Here is a 22,676-nt window from a genome sequence, read left to right on the forward strand (position 1 = left end):
TAGTACTTGATATACACATAGCTTTTGGGGCGTATATCAGGCTGTAGCCCTCTGGAGGTAGCTCTGCACATGTGTATGACCAATATTTTTATTGCTCTTGGGTTATTATTGTGTCAGTATAGAGCCCAAGATACCAGCATTGCTCTCAGGTTGCCAGAGTTTATTATTGCCCCTGAGATGCCAGCATTATCTATAGGAAGCATATTGCGAGTGTATGAGGATATTGTAAATTTTATGATTTAATATATTTATTTCAGCAATATTATTACAGCATAAATCTTATTTCAACTCAGCTACCTGATTTGGATTAAATGATATTTATTCAGCTGACCTGTCCTAATATAGCAGAATTGGTACTATTAAGTATCATAATATTATTGATTCTCCTTTGTTATTTATTTATCTGCTCACTGAGTAGTTGTACTCACCCTCTCATTTTTTTTTTAATATTTCAGATTTCTTTTGCTGACTCCACTGCTAGTAGCCTCTCTTTCAGTGTTGTCTTTTTATCCACTTCACTAACTCCAGAGTCTAGTGGAGGTCGGGCCAATATGTTGTTTCTGGATATTTCTTTTGTTTTAATTTATTATACATAAGTAAAGACAGCTAGGAGATCTAATCTGTAAATATTTTATTTTGATCCTCACGGAGAGGATTCATGTACATTTGAGTATCTATTATTGTTTGATGGGCACAAAGCCATATTATATATATCAGACATATTTCAACAGGTTTTGTGGTTTCTTTTAGCTATAAATTTAGGGGAAACTTCATCAGTTTTCCAGGTTACACTAGTCTCTATAGGTTAGGGACGTGTGTAACAGTGTACTTAAGTGAAATTTATTTTAGCTTATAAAGGGGCTTCAGGCTGTTAATTTCAAGAAGTCAAGTATTTTCTTCAACTTTAATGTGGGGGACAATTTGAAGATGTCTGTTTCTTATATTCTAGGGTTGTGTAATGCTTTGAACCACTATAGATACGTAGGTCTTCCTTCTCTTATTGGTAAAAATAAGACACAGATTTTTTTTTTCTTTCTTAAAGGGTAGACTCTAGCGCAGGCTTCTAGGTTGGTGTGATAAGTTGCTTTCCAGAGCTGAGACACTTAGGTCTTCTTTCTCTTATTGGTAAAAATAAGACAGATTTTTTTCTTTCTTAAAGGGTAGACTGTAACGCAAGCTTCTAGGTTGGTGTGGTAAATTGCTTTCCAAAGCTGGGAAAGAAATTCTTTTGAAACCTGTTATGCAGGCTATCCCAGCTTACTCTATGAGTGTGTTGTTAATTCTTCCACCTTGTTTGATGATTTGTAGAAGATAACGAATTCATTTTGGTTGGGTTCGAAGAGAAATGGTGCTCGAAACAATAGTGTTCATGTGTGGGAGGATCCCTGGGTTCCCAATATTAATAATTCTTTTGTCTAGTCACCTCCTATTTTAGGGTGGGAAGATCTTAGAATGGTTGATCTTGTTGTCTCAAGGATTAATTGTTGGGATCTGGATAAGTTTCAACACATTTCTCTCAAATGAGGAAGTAGAGAATATTTTGCAAATTCCTTTGAACCGCAGAAGAAGCATTAATATTCTGATTTGGCATTTTAAGAGAAGGGGTATTTATTCAATAACATCTGGATATAATTTGCTTTTAGGTGATCATATAACCATGCTAAATTCTCTTAAGTAGCGTTTGGATTCTAGGATTTGGATTTGAAATTTTGGATTTCAAATGTTTGATTTAAAATTTAGAATTTAAAATTCATAAATTTAAAAATCTTTTGTTTGGCTAATAAAAAGAATTTCCATGAAAGTGTCTAGAAGTTGTGATGTCATGTATAGTTGAGACATTTGATTATAGTGGGATGAATTTGAAATAACAAGATAAAAGTAGTTATTTTAAATCTTTAGTTTTTAAGCTTGCCATGAATATATGGGATTTCGATCAAATCCAAATTCATTTTCATTTAGAATATCCAAACAATGTATTTAGTTGATTCATAGGATTAAATCCCTCAATCCAAACATAGCATTAGTGTTGATGCTTGGAGCTAATTATGGAAGCTTCATCTTCCTCCAAAGCTTAAAACCTTTTCGTGGTGGGCTTGTGCTAATATTCTTCCCGCCATCAAAAACTTTCTTAGTGAGGTGTGGAAGTGTAGGGTTCCTGTTCAGTTTGTGGTTTATCAGAAGAGTGTGCGCATGTTCTTTTATACTGTCCAAAAAGCTTTTAATTATTGGTACTTGTGGGCATTCCTGTAGCGCAACATTGGCTGTCTATTATTTTTGTGGCTTGAAATTTAAATATATTTTTATGGACCCAAATTGTGACCCGATCCAAAAGTTACTCAATTGAGATTAAAAGTGAGATCTGTGGCGGAGGGCATGAGCCGACAGGTCCAAGCCCAAAGCCCACTACTGATCTCCTTCAAGGTGCAGGGGCAACACTCCCGCAGTATGGACCTGTATAAATATTATAATATTCTACTCTTTGTGGTAAAGTTGTGAGATATTCGGGAAACACACTGGGGTTAGAGTTTGAGAGTTCTGATTGATTGTATCTTGCTCTTTTCATCATAGTATAACTTTTTTCTCTTGTCTTGCCTGTGGACATAGACCTTACAGTTGAACCACGTTAAATCCTGTGTTATTCTTCTTCTCTTTTCAATATTGTGTGATTGTGCAATTTGTGTGTGTGTCTTAGATTTGCGTGCTTATTATAACAATGTCTTTCTTTGATTTCTTTTGCAATATGATTGAGACACGAGCTTCATCTATTTTCGTTCGTGTTGGAATGATTGCATAGAGCATTTGGTGTTCTAGTAATTATTTGTTATGGCAACAGAAGTTTTAGTCCCCTTTAAAGATTGTTTCCTTCGCTCTTAAGTATTTACAGTAATGGGAAAAGGCAAAACATATTAAGAATCATTTCTCTTATTCCTCTAGTAAGCTGGTTTCTCCTTTAAAGTGGCTTGGACCAGATGAGGGTAGATTCAAATGCAATATTGATGCAACCCAAGCTATAATGGGTTTTGGAGTTGTTCTCCGTGATAGTAATGGAGAGTTTATTATTGCTCTAAGTGGGCACAGGCCAAGCTATGTCTCTCCTCAAATTGCAAAAGCAATTAGTTTTAGAGGCGCCCTCTCTTAGCTGCTTGATCATAATATGGCACAAGTTGATGTTGAGGTTGATTCGTAACTGGTGGTGTTTGCTATGTCTTTAGAGGAAGCAGACCTATTAGATTTTAGAAATATTATTCTTGATTGCAAGTTTTTATTTCAACAAGGAGTATCTTACTCTATTAGTTGGATTGGCAGGCATGTCAATTGAGTAGCTCACACAATTGCTCATGATATTTGATGTATGATAGTCTATTTCTTTGGACTGATGTGCTTAATTTATGTTTTTTTTTTCTCTTAAAAAATACTCGTAAAAAAAGTTTCAGATTTTTTTTTTTTTAAATAAATAGAACAGCTAAATCACAAAAATAAATTTATATTAAAAAAATTAAATAAAAATATAATTTAACCAACGCTATTTCTAAAATGTTTTAAAGCTTAAATAGGATTGTTGTATAATTGAACTGGCCATTAGATTAATACTGTATCATGTGGCACTCAATATTAAAATTAATTAAAGTATAATTTATCGCAACCGGGATAGTCGGCGCTCAGTTTCGCCGGGTGTGGGAGGTGAGAAGCTTGCTCATGACCTTCAACAAAAAACGCCGTTAGAGTCCTCCTTCCGGCGTTGGGTAAGACTGCAGGTCAGTGGAAGCTTTCTCACTTCTCTTCACGATTTCTATATATCGTTGCATAAAAACATACCGCTTCGATGGCGAACCCTAGGCTTCGCTCCTTGTTATGGTGGAGAAAGTGGGCCAAGAAAGATTGGGCGATTGCAGCCGTCGGATTCACCATTTTCATCTCCGCTCTTAATTTTCTTTTCGATTCACGAACCAACGATCTCGATATCAGCACTGCCGAAGATCTCGTTGACTTAACCTTACTGCAAAATGCCAAAGATAGAGGCGCTTGTACTTGAATCTAATCTCAATCTCCTCTTATCTTCTCCTGTTACTCGCTTTCAATTGGTAATTTCTCTGTGCTTTTATTGCAGTTTGCTTAGATGGGAGTTCGCCTGGTTACCATTTCCAGGAGGGATTTGGATCTGGTTCTAGAAATTGGCTATTGCACATTGAGGTTTTTCTCTTCATAATTAATCTCTTGTTGTTTTCTTCTCAAGTTTTACCTTTTGTTTGGATTCAGGGAAATGGATAAAAGAGAAAAAGAAAAGAAATTTGATTAATATTAAATAGAAAATAAAATTAAAAAAAATAAGAAAAATTTTAATTCAAAATATTTTTAATTTAAATTTTTTTTTAAAATTAATGAGAAATAATAATTAAAATGCTTAAATATTTTTTTAAATATAGATATAAGAAAAAAAATAAGGGAATAATAGTATTTTTATCATAGAAAAAATTATATTCTCATAACTTATTCAAATAACATAACAACATGGAATGAATTTACTTTCTTTTCTTTTCTCTTCATTCTTTCTTTTTAATTTCTTCTCATTTTTTCTTTCTTTAATTTCTCCTCTTGATCCAAACAAAGGGTTAACATTTTGACGAGCTGCAGGGTGGAGGGTGGTGCAATACCATAGAGTCATGTTTGCATCGAAAAACGACACCGTTAGGATCCTCCAAGTACATGCAACGCCAGATTCCTTTTGCCGGATTAATGAGCCGGAACCCATCTCAGAATCCTGGTAAAGCCGTTGTGCTGAATTCTAGCTCTTTGAAATTTCATATTGGCGGGAAATTTCATCTGGGTATTATAATTTCTTTTAGATTTCTTCAACTGGAACAAAGTCTATATACGTTACTGTGATGGTGCATCTTTTGCTGGCCATACTGAAAGTGAGTTGAAGGTTAGGTTTATAAGTTAGTGGCATTCTGCAGTTTGTTTGATTAATCGATTCGTTTTGCTGAAGAAAGAAAGCATTATATAAGCATTATATATATATATATATATATATATATATATATATATAATTGTCTTTTGTTTTGTAGAATGTCACAAATCTTTACTTCAGTGGCCAGCTCATTTGGGAATCTGTTATGGATGAACTTTTATCAATAGGGTTGTCCAATGCCAATCAGGTAGCTTTTGCTTGTACTTTGTTTTTTGCTGAGGGGGAAAAATTTTACATAAGATGCCCCTGAGCATGATTTTGTAAATGGAAAACTCTGACTTCTAGGTGATTTTGTTGTCATGCTTCTTCGCTGATTGTTACAGGGAGTTTATTCTGTTTGCTTCTTTATTATTTTTCTTTCCCTATTTTATTCTTTATCAAATAGTTTATTTTTGAAATTTTATAAATTTTGCTACACATTATTCAATTTGTTGTAAGTACTGTCCATTTGTGCTGATTCATGCCAAAACCTTGCAGGCTCTTCTGTCAGGATGCTCTGCTGGAGGATTGGCAACTCTTATTCATTGTGATAACTTTCGAGATCTTATGCCTAAGGATGCTACTGTAAAATGCCTTGCTGATGCAGGATTTTTCCTTGATGAGTATGTTTGATATGAATACTGATACTTTCCACCTCAGTATCTTAAGTTAGCATGTCATATGAGTTGGGTGATACCCATGTCATAGTATTTTTGTACCATGTGCTCTTAATCATCTTCTAATTATAGAATTTTTATGTGGATTTAAAGATCCCCATTCCCCAAAGTTTACTTTTTTACACCTTGGAATTTCCAACTCCCCTTTGCACTATCCTCCTTTCTTTTATCATAGTAGAATTAACTACAGTACGTTAGCAACTTAATTCTTCTGCAGAGATTTTGTTTTCCTAGTTTTTTTTATCAAAAGTTAGATGCGTCCGCTGAACTGAATATATATATATTTTGAGGATCTATCATACCACATCAAAGTGCCGTGGAATCTAGAAATTTATGCATGCCTTGAGTTGGCTTGTTAGTGGATCTTTATATTCTAAAATATAATTTAATACATTAAAAAAAATGCACTTTGTTTTTGCTTTGTTTCAGGAAAGATATTCTTGGAAACTACACCATGAGATCTTTCTACCATGATGTTGTCCACCTTCAGGTTTTGCTTCCTTTTCATATATATATATATATATATATATATGTTCTGTCTAGATGTTGCTTAGTTGCTAATCTTGCTTTATTTTTATTGATTTATCTCTAATGGGTGATTTACATAAATAATATGCATGATGATTCAGATCTTCCGTGTGATGGATAAACATAAGTTGGTGGTGTACTGATTTAAAATTAGATCTGAACTAGCTTTTCATCATTTGAATTAGCATCTGGTATAGTTTGGGTTTTTCTTTTTGGTGCCTGTGTTGCAGTTCTGTGTTTATTTTAATTGACAGTTATGAAGTCTCATGTAAATAAAGATGGTAAATTTATCAGTTGTAGTTGATATCATGTAGTTTATCTGCCATGCTTTCAGGGTGTTTCTAAAAGTTTGCCCAAGGACTGTACTTCAAGAATGGACTCATCCAAGGCAGGTCCATTCCTCAACCACATTACAACCCTTCCCCATTTTTTGAAATTGGCCCCTTGTCTCATAAAATTGTTGTGACATTTGCTCTTCCATTTTAAATTGCAATGCATGATGACTGTTATTTTGCTGATTGCTGTTACAGTGTCTTTTTCCTCAAGAAATTATTAAAGGCATAAGAACGCCACTATTCCTAGTCAACCCAGCTTATGATTATTGGCAGGTAATTGAGCCACAGAACAAATTCTGTGTTTTCTCATTATCAAATTTGAGCTTCCTTGCATCCTGTATATATGCTAATATCATAATCTTTAGATACAACACATCTTGGTACCAGATGGATCAGATGCTCACGGCCATTGGCAAAAGTGCAGAATGAACCTTCAGTATTGTAATCCTAGTCAGATTGAGAAATTACAAGGTAATTGTTTTCAACTCTAGAACCCCAAATAATTTGGTATTTTTATAGTAAATCTTAGAACTAACATTATCAAGAGTGATGAAACAAAAATTTAAAAACAAAAATTGTTTTTCTGATATCTATTGTGGCAGCAGGCTGTTAACATGCAAGACCTTACTTTCAGTGGCTGAAAGTTGGTCAACAGGGCAGGACGCAACCATATGAAAATATTTTACTTTTCTGGAATTTGGGAGACTACATTTTATGGCATAATAATATGATGAGTGGATTTGTTATGGTCATCTAAGATATGATCAAAGGTATTAGGCTTATCTTAGAAGGTTACAGTTTGGACTCGGAAATAAGATGGGTGAGAGATCACTGAATGGTGTGTGCATGCACAATGGTAAAGACTTGGGTTCTTGGTTTATCTTGCTCCTGCTTTAGAACTGCATTCTGGCACAGACCAAATAAAAGATGGCATGAAATACCTGCAATTTGTGGATCTTGTTGCCTAATACATTATCAAGAAGCAATATTAGTTTCTCATTATTTATTTCTGATTACTGATATTGTTTCTGCTTGTCAACTTACCATATACAGATTTCCGTAGTTCTCTGCTGAATGCACTGAGTGATTTCCAGCAAAACAAGGAAGGGGGGATGTTCATAAATTCTTGCTTTATTCATTGCCAAACATGGATGGCTAACACATGGCATTCACCTACTTCTCCGAAAATCAACAATAAGGTGAGAAAATTTTATTCTTTTATTTATCAGTTTGCATAAATTCATGATATTTGTTGATTATTACTTAAGCACCAAGGATTCCCTCCATGTTTCTCCATGGTTTTGACCTGTTCTTGGTGCCTGTCATAGCTCAAGCTTAAAATACCAAGGTTATTGATGTTTGCTTTTTATTTGGATGTCTTATTTTGGAAGTATGTTGTCCTCTCTTATAACAGACCATTGCAGAGGCCGTAGGTGACTGGTACTTCAACCGTAGAGTGGTGAACGAAGTTGACTGCCCTTATCCGTGCAACCCCACTTGCTATAACATGGAATTTGCTTGATTTCGGCAATAGCTCTGCACTTCCGAAGCATCTTTGGGTTACTCTTTGTTCTAAAGTCTGACCGTCACTCTTTGAAATTGTAACTTTCTATGTCCAAGGCTTGATCCCAGATGCTGGTAAGGAAGTTGAGGTTCGCAGAAACACTGCATATGGTTAATTGAATAGTATTAGTTGGGGAGAAGACATTTCTTACATTGCTGCTTTGGGTTGGTTCATGCTGCCTAGGTGTTGTCGTGGGATTGAAGCTGATGGCTTAATATACTTTAATGTATTCTTGTATAATATTAGTTCACTAGGCCTAGACATTAAATTTCGATGTCTCCTGAAATCACTGAACCTTGATTTCTCGTTTACCTAAAACCTGTTGTACCAAAGCCAGGCCAAATTCAGACAAAAAAAAAATGATAGTGGCAATAATATTGGACATTTTTATCCATCTAAGATAAAATTATAAGGATGTAATGAATTTTAAAAAAAAAATAATTATTGAGTAATAAATTATGTATTGGATTAAACATTTTAATTTTGAAATGGTTAAAGTTTCGTATATTCTACGGGATTAAATCTATGGGACTTAAAGAATTGGGACTTAAAGAATGACAGAAGAAAATAAAAATAAATAAATAAATAAAATAAATAAAAATGATTTTATTTTGACTAGCAAGTTTATGTATGGTGGTCCTGAGTTTATCATTGCTCGGTGAAGTCTGATTTGAGCCCTTGTCAAACCTGATCCTCCGGCGGAGGATGATCGGTGAAGGCTGATTTGAGCCCTGGTCAAACTGATCCTTCGGCGGAGGATCTCCAGGATCTACCTTTGCCAGTAAAACTGTTGTTGCCTTCCCCTTGTTAGATCAAATAGAGATATGTATTTTCATTTATTTTGTGAAGAATAATTTATATATTTTAAAATACTTTTTATGAAAATATTTTATATTATTTAGTTATAATATCAAATTAATGATGTGTATGTTTTCACATTTTATTAATGTTATTAAAGTCTAGAAAATTAAAAAATAACTTAATTTTTTTTTTAATTTGAAAAATATTTCATTAACTCATTTTTTTAATGTTTTAAAAACTTAAAAATATTTTTTTTTTTAAAAACAAACAAAGCTTAAACTAATATTTTGTTTAGAAGGTAAGTAACTAAAGTGTAAAACAGAAGGGATACAGTTGAATTTGAAAGTTAAGAACAATAAGATATTGCATGTGAAAAGTGTGCCATATCTGAACGTATGGATAATTTTGCAATTGACCTCTATTCGTTATTCTGCTCAAAGTAGTCTCTCTGACTCTGGACCTTAAACCCTTGTCAAAATTTCAACCCTACACTATTCCAAGTTGCTAACAATTTGAGGTGTGAAATTGGAATCATCAAACTTTGATGATATGCCAACTGGGAGTCAATTCACCACAAAATTTCAAACTTTAGAACCTTCCCAAAGTCAGAGGAATCTGATTTGTCCACTCGTGTGGAATTAGAATCACTTCAACAATCCAATTCCCATACTGCTTCTCAATTCTCAAATGCCAGCAACCTACAATAAAAATCACTATCGTTTCTGTTTCCAGAACATTTCATTGTCTTAATGTTCTAAATTTTCGGTTTCATATGGAAACCTGCCCTCACTTATCAATTTCCAACACTTTTACGTTAAATAGTTGGCAAATATTTTTGTAAACTAATTATTTTTTACAAAATTTTATTAGATTAACAAAAAGTGAAAATTTAAAAAAAAAATGTAGAAATTTTCATAAATAATAAAATATGATATTATTTTGAATAAATAATAAATAGTACTATATTTTTTTTATTAAAAATAAATAATTTAATATAATATCTTAAAAATTCATAGGATAAGTACATTAACCTTTATGAACCTTCCATTTTTTTTTTTTAATTTTTAATTGACATATTAGATTTGACTATATGACCTCTTCCACCTCTTGCACAGAGATCTCCAACCACCACAAAGGCAGACCAATGAGCAAAGCTTGCTCAAAACTCAGTCTCTTTTGCTCTTTGCCATTAAAAGTTGGTCATTGTCTCACATTTTTAAAAACATTATGTTCACCAATTGACAATTCCAATATACCCTATTTTGGTGTAGAAAATGAGATTTAATTAAATAGCATTAGAGTCATTTTTAAAATAAAAATTTAAAATTTAATTTTTTGTCAAAATTAATTATGTAAAAAATACTATAAAAAATACTATAAAAAAGCATAAGTACTAGAAACAGATTTAGTGACGGATTAAAATTTTGTTGTAAAAATATTAATTAGCAATAAATCAAATCAGATATTTCACTAATTAATCGCTGAAAATTAATTTTTTAAATTAGTTATGAATTAGCAATGGATTATGATTGTTGTTGAAAACCTAATAAGTTTGAACGATGGATTTGCGATATGATAAATCAGTGATGAGTTTATCGGTGATTCATCACTAATCTACATTTTTGTGATGGATTAGCACGGATCTATTGCTGTTAATATCTTTTTTTTTTTAATGTAAAATAGTATAACAATAACAAATAGAGTAATCTAATAGGTAAATGGTATTAATTTAAAAACTAACTAATGATGATGCTTATTGACTATTACAATCAATCCCAACTACACTCCCTTTGTGTACAATTTTTTATTATTGTTTAGCTAATGAAATATGATTTTTATGCTACTTAACCCTTATGCTCTTTCAACCATCTTAGAACCTAACCATTTAGAATTATTTAAGAATAGAACAATTCTACATATCTTTTTTTTTTTTAATATATCATCTAAAATTATATATTATCACCAAATACTATATAGTATTTTTTTTTTTTGTGAGTTTTGATGGTGTAATGTTAATTAAATGAATGATTAAGATAGTATAATGTGTGTAGATTAAATACAAATTTTCTAAAGAAGACCCACTTGAATAAAATCATAAATAAACCCATCTATCATCATTAACAATTGAATTTATTTTTATATGAAGCTTATGACTTGTGAGCTGTTCTCCCTTTTTTTTATTTATTTAAAGTTGAATTCGTATCTATTATTTTTAAATTATTTTTTTGAATTCTTATATTATCATCTTTGAAAGCATAAGATTTTGAATAATTAAACTATTTTAAAATTTAATAATTTAAAAACTACATTATCATCGAATTTTAATATATTAGAAATTAAGTTGTAATAATTTTTTTAGTCAAATATATTATTTTAAATCTGAGTTTTATCAACAAAATCTCCTGGGAACTTAGATTTTTAAAACGTTTTATGAAATATTTCAATTTCTATAAACGTCTCCTGATATATTTTAACTTTTGTAAAGTGGATTTGAAATACTTTTCAAATCCTAATCAATATATTAAAGAATTAAAATATATTATGAGACGTTTTAAAAGTTTAAAGTGTTAGAGAATTTTTTGGTAAAGTTTAAGAATGGAATTATATATTTTATTATTTTTTTTAAATAATAATTGAAGAAGCTAAAGAGAAGTGGTTAGGAGATTTTGCTATATCACACTAAATTTGGAAAATTAGAAAAGTGAAACCGACTTCAATCCTACGCAGACATACATGAAGCGTTGGAGTCTCATAAAAATAGACAGATTTTAAGCCCAGTTGAAGTTTGGATTGGTCCGGCATGAAATTGATTTTGCATACAAAAATTCTGATTCCTTAGTGGACTTCTCTTACAGAATCAAATCACTTTTCAGGATTCTTTGTGGAGTTTACCCAGAAAATGGATTGTGTTGGTAACTCCCATATCTCGTTTGTTGCCATCAAATAAGGAATATATCAAAACTAAAAGTAAATATGCAAAGTATTGGAATCTAACATGGTTGAAATAATCAATGAGACTGGAGTCATCTTCAGGGATGTGATATTTCAAGTTCAAATACCAGTCACGGCCAATTGTATTGCACCTGATAATATAAGGGAGGACTTGCATTACGAGATAGCTAAATTACTAGAACAAGAATACTTTTTGTACAACCTTTACGGTATAAAAAAAAACTTGATATATGCAGCAACAACTTCTTTTCTCTAAAACCTAGTTGGTATATTATGATCCAAGGCCAAAAATGAGGAGAAATACCAAGGCTAATAGGATTAATGGAACTTCTGCTTTATTTACAAAGATGAACGCCAAATCCTGCCTTCCAAAGAAATAATTATCACAGAAACATCATCATGGTACCGGCGCCGATCCCCTTGTGGAATGGCAAGCAACTCATGGAAGTCAATACCTGCAAAATATATATGAATCATTAGATTAGATTTCATTTGAACTTATACTGTTCAAGAATTTCTTGTTAGAAGACTGTTTTCTTGATTAGTTCATACCAGCTCTTTTGGCTGCACGAAATAGAACTTCCTCTATTAGATGTTGGGCAGGATCTCCCTCAGGAAATGCAGAAATGAACAGTTCAACTTCTGAGACTGCTTCTTCATTGGTGAAGTACTGGTATAACCCGTCAGATGACAGTATTAGAAACCTGTCTCTTGAGCTTAATTTATGGTGATATAGTGATGGATGACATGTGATGTATGGGGAGTTTCCAATGTAGTCAATTTGAAACATTTCCAGGAGTAAATCATTCCATTTTGGCTGCCAAAATATGGGATTCCATGATTATTAGGAATTAAAACAAGAAAATATCCATGGAAATAAATATTCAGAAGAGAACCTTTGAATTACCTGCTTGAGAAAGCCAACTCCAAAAGCCCTAGTAACCTTCAAGTAACCTTTCACTCTCTCATTCATTACTGCACAAGGATCGTCAGGATGTTCCTTTTTAATTCTCTGAACTTCCTGGAAAACAAAATGATCTTTTACTTCACCAAACTATTACAAAAACTACATATTACAAAATACGTAGATATGAACAAAGAAAGATCACCCACCTTATGCACGTAAGTGCTATGATCCATGGTAAGCTGAAGGTAACTCAAGCTACTCAATCTGTATAATTCATCACCATCAAAGACTTCGAGATCACGCATACTTTCCTCATTGATGATTTCCAAATCCTGGTTTACTTTCCCTATTCCAAGATCTGTTTCACATTTCTGTGCCAAAACAGCTCGGCTATCTCCAACATTCATCAAGTAAACATCTTCTCCTTTCATCAACATCACCAAAACACAAGAACCCATCAAAGATAACTCAGGTTTCTCTGCTGCCATCTTATCAGCAATTTCAAAGAAGGACTCCTCAGTCTTCTTCAATGCCTGGGAAAGTGCGTTCAAAACATCGAAATGGTTAACCCCATTAGAGTTGGACCCTTTACAATTCAGTTTCTCTTTTAATTTCCTATCAAGTTCCATTCTTTCTCTGTCCCATTCACACCTCCACCTCCTCTGGCTCTCCTCCCATCTTTTTGCTACGCCTTTACTCCTATGCCTCGAATTCTTTCCCTGGGTTCTCTTCAAGTAATGATTTAAGTCGAAATCCTCATCTCTAGTGCTAAATGGATGATTTTCCTTGTCAATCGAAGGTGATGCCTCCTTTGTTTCCTCTGTTTTTGAAGTGGATTCAAACTTGTCCATCCATAACAATCCTTTGAGCTCCTCATTGACATTAGTATAGAGATTGGAAAGCAAATAATCAGGAGCATCAGGGCCATTAAAGCCATCATAAATTCCCACAAAAACCCATCCATGTTCCTCTGATATTACAATATGAACTCGATCCTCACCTGCTTTCCCTTGTGCCCATTGCAGATTCTGGCTTTCCATTGAAAACAAACTATCATCATCAACATCATTATTGGAGCTCGCCTGGGCACTGAAATTAGCACTGCTACCGCTCAAGTTTTCGCCAGTTCCAGCTGAAACTGATTCTTTAACACCTTTGATCGGTGCCATTATAGATTTTTTCCCTCGAGAGATGGTGTTCGATATTGCTCTCTTTAAAGTCTTTATCAAGCTTTGCTTCTTGGTTTTAACTTGGACATCATCAATACCAATACCCCCATGAGATAAACTCCTCTGTAACTTGCCGCCGTTTTCCCTTTCTTTTTCTTTCTCCATCAGACCGGAATATAAGCCCCGATCAATAGGTGCCGACACAAACCCACGTTCAATGGGTCCCGAAAGAAACCCACGCTCGATGGGACCCGATAAAAACCCTCGTTCAATTGGACTCGAACCCGGTACGAGCATAGCAGAGCCGGATTGAAGCTGCCCACGAGGGACGGGCTGAAGAGGGACGGAAGCGAAAGAATCGGAGCTTTCAAAAGAGGAGGCCTCATCCAAACTAGAGCTGTAGAGACAAGCATCGCTGAGAGACGTTGAAGTATTAGCGCTTACAGAGGCACCGGAGATAGAGAAAAACGTTGTCGTTTCCTCGGAGTGGATTTTTGGGTTGGATAAGCGAGCTGGGTCGGACTGTATATAACAGAAGGAATGACCCAGTCCCTTGTGGAGGTGGTCGCCGACATAAACGGCGATGTCATGCCGATTGGAGATGTCCCCTGCAGCAGCACAACAGTGGCTAACTTTGGCAACGCCGTTACCCATCAAATTCAAAGGGGAAAGAAAAAAGCAGATTGATATATAGATAAACAGACGGTTGTTTCTTGGGATTTGAAGAGACTAAATTTGATCTCTCATTGTTTTGCGGAAAAAAGCAAAGTGAAAGAAAGCAGGAGAAGAAGAAGTAGAGAAGAGAATGATGAATAAGAGAGAGAGAAGAAGGGAGGGGGGTTGACTTTTTAGAGAGAGAATTGTGGGCTTTATTTATTATTAATTTAATATAGGCAGTGGCTAACGGATATTATTCTAGCGTTTATTGGAAAGTTGACCATGGGAAGCGCGTGCAGAAAGTGGTAATGAAAATGTTGAACTGGAATCACAAAAGTCAAAGGTAAAATGCATGATATATATCATGTTTTTTATGTGTTGTTTGGCCATTAATATTTATTAAAAAAACGCGTTTGAGAAAAAATATTTGGATATTTTGAATGTTTTATAAGAAAAAATATATAATATTTATTTTAAATTAATTTGAATATTATCTAAGTAATATATTTAAAAAGTATTTTATTAATAAATTTATCATAATACATTAAATTCTTACTATTCAAAATTATTTATATAAATAATTAATTAAATATAAAATTAAATAGTTAATTATATTTTTAATAAACTTTGAGAGTTGTATATTAAAAAAGATAAGAATTTATATTTTTAAAGAACTATGATATTAATCCAAACTAGTTAGGGTTGGTTATGTGAATTTTTTTTTTTTACAATTTTGCATCAACATTTAAAAATTGTATATCTTTTAATACTGCTACTCTCCACGTCATCTTACATCTCCTCCATTCTTTCCTCACTCTTACTACTACTAATTTATCATAACTTCATACTATAATATTTGAGAGTCTACATTAGACATGGCTAAACCATTTTAATAAACACTTTTTCATTTTATCTCCTATGTGTGTTACATGCACTCTATGGTAGATATGACAATTCCTAATTTTATCAACAACTTTAATATGACAATTCCTAATTTTATCAACAACTTTAATATCTAACATCTATTTTAATATCTGCATATTTGCTACACTCATCTTGTGGGTATATTATACTTTAGATGCCTAATACTCACTCCATACAACATAGCTAGCTTGATTACAGCTCTATAGAACTTACTTTTTGCTTTTTCATTGATCTTATGATTGTATAATACATGTGTTGCACTCTTTCATTTCATCCATCGTGTTTGATTATGCGATTTATATTCTCATCTGTTACTTCATTCTTTTGGATGATAGAACTTAAATACTTGAATTGATTGCATGGTGACACTATAAGTCCATTCAATCAAACCTTTTGCCTTTATTCCTTTTACGAGAGCTAAACTCACAATACATATGTTTTATCTTACTTTTACTTAACGTAAAGCCCTTACTCTCTAGAGTTTTTATTCGTAACTCCAACTTTTGATTAACTACTTCACTATTTTCATCCACTAAAAACAGCATCATCTGCAAATAACATGCACTATGGGAAATCATTTTGAATATAACTGGTTAGCTTATCCATAATTAATACAAACAAATACAGACTCAAAGCTAATCCTTGATTTAAACCTTTTATTATGGGAAACTTTTCTGTATCCCTTCTTATTATTCTTACACTTGTAACTATCCCTCATACACATTTTTAAATGCATTTATATATTTAAGATTGACTCCTTCCTTTTCTAACACCCACCAAACAACTTCTCTTTGTACTTTATCATATGCCTTTTTTAGGTTAATGAATACCCATGTGGAGGTCCTTTGTAATGACTTAGCCTTAGGGCCGTTACCAGTAATAGGGATCGAGTCAACTTAAGGTTGTTAGAACTCGTAGCAAGTCTAAAGATTTGTTAAACATGAACATATCCCTACATTCTACAATCCAAACATATTCCAAACCATTACGCTTTAGTTTTCTCATTCATAACTTAACATCAAAATGGGCTCAAAATTTAAACTTTTACATACATAAAATCACTAAAGTGTAATTAGATTATACATATATACATACATACTTACATGAGGAGTTAGCTTAGATTTCAAACATACATAATTACATCACTCATATATAAGATAAAACATCTGTCAAAAGTTGAATACTAGCACAGTAACTATTCCTTTACATATTACATGTCAACTAATCATACAACATACACAAAACACTCTACGGCTACTCTGTCGCTCAAGCTCCAAAGAGTCTTCTATTCCTGCACTCCTACACCTGGAGTTAGGGGAAAGGGGTGAGTTTACACAAGTTCAGTGAGTAAACTAACCAATAACATTTAATTATGACATTCATTTTATACATATGCAATGCATTATCTATATGAGTTTTTATATCATAAACATTTCATATAAGATAGACTTGTCGCCAGTGATTCCCTAAATCCAACGTGCCTGAGTCATACATAGGCTCCTCAGGACTTCTGCTTAATACATTCAATTTTCCCGGCTCATACAGAGGCTCTTCAAGACTTTCACTGAGAACATGACATGTGTTATGCACTAAGGGGCATCATAAAGATCTCCCTTTAGATTTTATGGATCCATTGTAACACCCCGAACCTCCGAGTTATGAATAGTATCATTTTTGGTTCGTGAATAATACTATTCAAAGACACCTTGAGGACCAAAAATAAATAGAAAATTAATTGAGATAGAAACAATAAAAATTCTTGTGAATAAAAAAGCTAAGGACTCATCGGGTATTATAAAAAGAAGGATTATGACCCGATGAGGGGCATTTTGGTTAATTCACCTCAAGAGTTGATTTTTGACCAAAATGTCAATTAAATTAAATGAAATTAATGAATTGAATTATGGGGTAAAAAATTGAAGAAAAATTCAAGTAAAAATATGTAAGGGAAAATTTAAGAAATGAAAACTTAAACTTTCATTTCCATTATAACAAAATTAAAATGAAAGACTTATGGGCTTTTGATAGTTAAATTTACTTATTTAATTAAAAGAAAAAATTAAGTGTAAATGTAAAAAAAAAAAAAGGAATAAAAATTTAAGTTTAATTATCCTTATGACACAATTAAAATTTATAATTTTAATAAGCTAATTTTGGGGATATATATATATATATATATATATATATATATATATATATATATATATATATATATATATATATATATATATATATATAAGAAGACAAATGTCTTCTTCATTTCTTTTTTTCATAAGATGCCACCACCCTCTCCTCTCTCTTCCTCTCTCTCTCTTTTTCTCTTCTTCTTCCACTTCTTTGCCTCATTGATTTCCCCTCCCAAGTTTTAATTCCCTTAAATTCCCTTCATAAATTCCATAGCCCACTAAAAGAAAACATCAAAGAGATCTTTGATTGAGAGATTAAAAGCAAGGAGAACAAGAATTGGAAGAAAAGTGAAGTTGGAAAGAAATCAACAAGAGGTAAGTTTCTTTTCATGTTAGATTAGTTGTATAAGCTTGGAATGAAGTTAATTTATGATGAAATTTCATAAGAAAATGAAAGAAAATATGTATGGAACCGAAACTAGGGTTTTGGCCAAATGGGAGAAAAATTAGGGTTTGATGTATTTTTGGTTAAATTGATGATAAATCTAAGTTAAAGTGAAGTAGTATGCATGATTGGAAGTAGTAAGATTTCATGGGATTGCATAAATTGAATTATGGAAGATTAGGGTTCATGGTGAAATTGGGTTTTGGTGCTAGAGAGTGAAGTTGGTGTGTGTAGTGTTAAATTATGATCATTTGAGGTTTATTTAGTTTGAATTAACATTGAGTTGATGAATGGAAGTAATGAAATGGTAGGATTAGGGAAAATTACAAACTTTGGTGTTTGAAAATTGTGGGATTTGTGCTAGGAAGTGCCATTGATGTGTCAATGCTAAATTATAGTCATTTTGGGTGAATTAAATGTGAATTGAGGTTGGTTAATTGAAGTAATTGAAGAAATGAAAAATTGAACTTAGGGCAGAATTTTACACGCTGATATCAGTGTATTTGGAAGCCTGTAACTTAAGTTACGCAACTCCAATTGGTGTGAAACCAATTGTAAACGAAACTTAAGACATAGGGCTAGAATTTTCATGTAGATACCTTGCCCCGAAAATGACCTTAAGCTATCCGAAATGAGCCTTGAAATGGGAGATAAAATTCTGGAACCTGCGGAATTATGCACGTGAACAGTAAAGTTTAAACAGTCATAACTCTCTCTAGAAAACACTAATTTAGGTGTTTCTTGAATCGATGTAAACCTAAAATATAGTAGAACATTTCATATGAAGAATGTTAGGCCAAATTATGAACTTAACTCAATCAAATTTCGGAACGAATTCGGGTCACCGAATCTACCAGAATCTGGGTACCTAAAATTGACCAAATGAACAGTAAACTTTGCAAGGCTATAACTCTCTCTAGAAAACTCCGATTTAGGCAATTCTTGAACCGATGGAAACCTAAGACATATTAGAACATTTCATATGAAGAACATTAGACCAAATTATGGACTTAACTTGATCAAATTGCTGAACGAATTTGGATCGATAAATCTGCCAGAACTAAATCTGCAGCATGAACAGTGACATGAACAGTAATTGTTTTTTGGGCATAACTTGAGCTACACAGCTCTAAATTAGGCGATTCAAAAAGGAAAATAAAGTTAAGACCTAAATGAACAATTTTCATGAAGAACACCTCATCAAATTATGATCAAAACTAGGTACAAATTGGGTTCAAAGATTGGGGCACCAAGTTGTCCCAAAACCAAAATATTCTAAAATTTTCAAAGCTAACTTGGGATGCATTAGACATGCATGTAATGAGTTCTTGGCAGCAATTGAGATTAGTATTGAGGTATTCTATTTGTGTATTTTCAGTAGAAAAAGCAGTTAGAACGGACAAGGAGAAGTAGGTAACAAGGAAGGAGAATTATTGAAGCTTTGTGCACAACTAACATTTTCTTTGTTTTTAAACTTGTAAATTGCTTGAAATGTGTTAAATTGAATGAGTTTGCTTTGAACAAGTTTACTTTGACTGAAATATGGTTTTTCTCTTGCATTTAAGAAATTTAGGTGTTGCCACCTTTATTTGGATATTATGATGAATTTAAATGTGTTTATTGGTTTATAAATGTGATTATTGAATGGAAAATTTTTGGAAATTATTTTGAAACCACAGTTAGCATGATCCCTTTGAACTCCCGGTAATGTAGCTACTTGGGGTTGGTAATTGATATTGATTATGTCTCCCATTAATAACGATTAGTGGGGTAAGACTACATGAGTACTCATTAGCTAGCTAGCCATTCCCTCATTAATAACGGTTAGTGAGGTTGAGATTGCTTTGTCGTGGTGTACAACACGGCATTGATCGTGAAATTTTGTGTCATGGCCTAAACTGTGTGTTGATGTTGGCAACACTAATGCTTTGTGAATTGTGATTTATGAAGTGTGATTTCTCACTTGAAATGTTATTCTAATAAATGGCCTTTATGGACTTAGAACTATTGTGAAGTTTTCATGCTTAAGAAAAATATGATTTATTATGCTTTGACAAATTGTGTTTTACCTTAAGTTTTAAAGTTATTAGTTATGCACCACTGAGTGATATACTCAACGATAGCTTCTTTATGCTGTCATAGGTAAAGGAAAGGAGAAGGCTGCCGAGTGAGAGACTTGAAAGCAACATTTTGGTATTGTTTGTGGGTATTTACGTTAGGTATACCCTTGTGATTCCTTTGGATGTATTTTGTACCTATATATATGGATGTACGGACTTTGAGTAGTTTGTATTTAAAAGCATTGCATTGCTATCACATTTTGAGTTTGTAACTATTTTGTATTTTACTTTGAGACTTATGAAAATATAACTTTTGCAATATTTAGTCTATCATTATTTCCAATGAATGTTTACATGGAATTTTAACTGTTCTCATGCAGTTTTCTGTAAAAGAATTGATAAGATAAAAAGTTATGGTTTGTTTTAAAATCCTTTGTAGCATAACTAATGGGTTATCTGTAGGTGGAGTTCGGTAATTCATTAGGTATGCTACAGGAACATGTCGTGCCTTACAAGGGATAGGGTGTGACATGTTAAGTGGTATCAGAGCTTTGGTTTTTATACAAGTTTTGAAATTGCATGTTTGAAAATTTTTGATAAGTACAACTGCTCAACTGTCATTAATTGATACATATAATACATTACATCATAAATATGGATTAAATGAGGAAAATCTCCTTGTGTTGATTGTCTAGGAAGAAGAATTCTTTGTGTTTCGGTATGGAAGAGTGGGATCACACAGTAGAGCAATCAGTAGCAACTGAGGTATAGGGGGAGGCCCCAGCTCCTTAGAATGCCAGTGGGTCAGCTACACCCGTCCCACCCATGCAGTTTCCTGCTTAGTTCGCTCAGCAGATGGCTGCACTATTTCAACAAATGGCTGGCAATATACCAGTCCAAGCTCCTGTGCAAGCACCTCCAGTGCAACCACCATCCCAGCCAGACAATATGACAAGTTAATAAAGTATGGGGCAACAGAGTTCAAGGGTACAGTGGACCCATTAGAAGCTAAGCAATGGTTAGAACGGATGGAGAGAGTATTCAAGAAACTGCACTGCACCGATGATTTGAAGTTCGAATACTCGGTCTCTTTACTGCATGGAGATGCATATGAGTGGTGGAAGACCATTCCTCACAGTTTGGTTGAGCTCCCTGTGTTGACATGTGATGACTTTCTCAGAGAATTTAAACAGAAGTATGTTCCTGACACATTTGTAGATATGAAGCTACAGGAGTTTCTCAGTTTGAAGCAAGGGAACAAGACTGTAGCCGAGTATAAGAGAGACTTTTCTCGCCTCAGCCACTATGCTGGAAGCCTACTCACTACCAGTAGAGACATATGCAAATGGTTTGAGGCCTAGTTTGAGATTGCAAGTGGTTGGGTTTCGACATGACAACTTCTCTGGGTTGATATCACAGGCCCTTAAATTGGAAAGGATAGAATTGGAAGGGGCATCTGAGAAGGTAACCACTGAAAAAGAGAAGAGCAGTAAGCTTACAGGTCAGAGTCCAAGTAACAATTTGAGTAAGAGGAAGAGCTTTGGGAGACCAAGTAACAGAGGATCTAGTAGGGGAAGATTCTCAGGGCAGAGGCCACCTAGATCCGGATAACAGACATCTAGGGGTTCCTTTCCTGCCCGTGCTTGTAAGACTTGTGGCAGGACTCATGGAAGAGTATGTTATAAGGCCATAAGAGCCTGTTACAACTGTGGTGGAAGTGGGCATTTTGCTAGAGATTGCACTAGTGCCCAAAGATCTGGGCCTCCTACTACCACTGAGAGATATGTTCAAGGTTCTGCTTCTAGAGGACAACAAACAACTAGTAGAGGCAGAGGCAGGGGTAGAGGTAACACTTCTGGCAGCCAGGGCACAGTGAGCCAACTAGAGCAGAGTGGTACACCAGTCAGGGTGTACACCATGCACCAGAGGGATCAAGCTGAGACATCAGATGTTATGGCTGGTACTTTCTCCATTTTTGATAGAGATGTATATGTGCTGTTTGACCCTGGTTCTACACATTTTTACGCTAGTGACAGTATTGCATGCTCTGTTGCTATTCCTTGTGTGCAATTGGATTATGATGTGCTAGTGACTAGTCCTTTAGGACAAGAGGTTAGGGTGAACAAATTATATAAGGATTGTCCTTTGGTGATCCAAAGACATACATTCCTGTCAGACTTAACTGACATGTCCTTCCGAGATTATGATATCATCTTGGGCATGGATTGGTTAGCCAGGCATCACGCTATGATCGACTATAGACTGAAGACAGCCACTTTTGGTCTTCCCGAGTATGCAGACGTAGTGATACATGAGGAGAGGCAGTTATTGCCATCCAACATCATTTCAGCTGCACTTGCTAGAAAGATGATTAGAAAGGGATGTGAAGCTTATCTAGCTCATGTGATAGACACCCAGGTGGGGAGTCCAGATCTTAAAGATATTCCTACAGTATGGGATTTTCCGGATGTCTTTCCGAAAGAATTATCGAGATTGCCTCGAGAAAGAGAGGTGCAGTTTGAAATTGAGACTATGCCTGGTGTGGAGCCAATCTCCATCACTCCTTATAGGATGGCACCTGCT

The 22,676-nt window shown here is 33.9% G+C and overlaps 2 protein-coding genes across 2 annotated transcripts; one reads left to right on the forward strand and one right to left on the reverse strand.

The window, feature by feature from the left end:
• Positions 1 to 3,583: 3,583 nt before the first annotated feature.
• LOC110659170 (pectin acetylesterase 5) lies at positions 3,584 to 8,446 on the forward strand. Its single transcript, XM_021817036.2, has 12 exons — positions 3,584 to 4,025; positions 4,109 to 4,191; positions 4,633 to 4,762; positions 4,845 to 4,924; positions 5,067 to 5,156; positions 5,447 to 5,571; positions 6,055 to 6,115; positions 6,488 to 6,541; positions 6,684 to 6,761; positions 6,854 to 6,959; positions 7,542 to 7,687; positions 7,903 to 8,446. Exons 1-12 carry the CDS (start codon positions 3,824 to 3,826, stop codon positions 8,008 to 8,010), a joined length of 1,263 nt encoding a protein of 420 aa, XP_021672728.2. The 5' UTR covers positions 3,584 to 3,823; the 3' UTR covers positions 8,011 to 8,446.
• Positions 8,447 to 11,858: 3,412 nt separating this feature from the next.
• On the reverse strand, positions 11,859 to 14,729 carry LOC110659171 (probable protein phosphatase 2C 23). The gene is made up of 4 exons (XM_058144082.1): positions 12,919 to 14,729; positions 12,713 to 12,826; positions 12,358 to 12,622; positions 11,859 to 12,260 (listed from the first exon to the last, which is right to left on the reverse strand). The coding sequence occupies exons 1-4, from the start codon at positions 14,533 to 14,535 to the stop codon at positions 12,145 to 12,147; spliced, it is 2,112 nt and encodes a 703-aa protein (XP_058000065.1). The 5' UTR covers positions 14,536 to 14,729; the 3' UTR covers positions 11,859 to 12,144.
• Positions 14,730 to 22,676: the final 7,947 nt, after the last annotated feature.

The sequence above is a fragment of the Hevea brasiliensis genome, chromosome 3 (assembly GCF_030052815.1).
Source record: "Hevea brasiliensis isolate MT/VB/25A 57/8 chromosome 3, ASM3005281v1, whole genome shotgun sequence".
Lineage (NCBI taxonomy): Eukaryota > Viridiplantae > Streptophyta > Magnoliopsida > Malpighiales > Euphorbiaceae > Hevea > Hevea brasiliensis.

Bases quoted from the DNA above. Each gene is read 5' to 3' on its own strand.
- LOC110659170 (XM_021817036.2), top strand. From the start codon at position 3,824: ATGGCGAACCCTAGGCTTCGCTCCTTGTTATGGTGGAGAAAGTGGGCC. The intron at 6,762-6,853 runs GTAATTGAGCCA...CATAATCTTTAG, and splicing joins CAGCTTATGATTATTGGCAG to ATACAACACATCTTGGTACC. The intron at 6,960-7,541 runs GTAATTGTTTTC...TACCATATACAG, and splicing joins TCAGATTGAGAAATTACAAG to ATTTCCGTAGTTCTCTGCTG.
- LOC110659171 (XM_058144082.1), bottom strand. From the start codon at position 14,535: ATGGGTAACGGCGTTGCCAAAGTTAGCCACTGTTGTGCTGCTGCAGGG. The intron at 12,827-12,918 runs GTGGGTGATCTT...TTTGTTTTCCAG, and splicing joins ATAGCACTTACGTGCATAAG to GAAGTTCAGAGAATTAAAAA. The intron at 12,261-12,357 runs GTATGAACTAAT...TATATTTTGCAG, and splicing joins TCGTGCAGCCAAAAGAGCTG to GTATTGACTTCCATGAGTTG.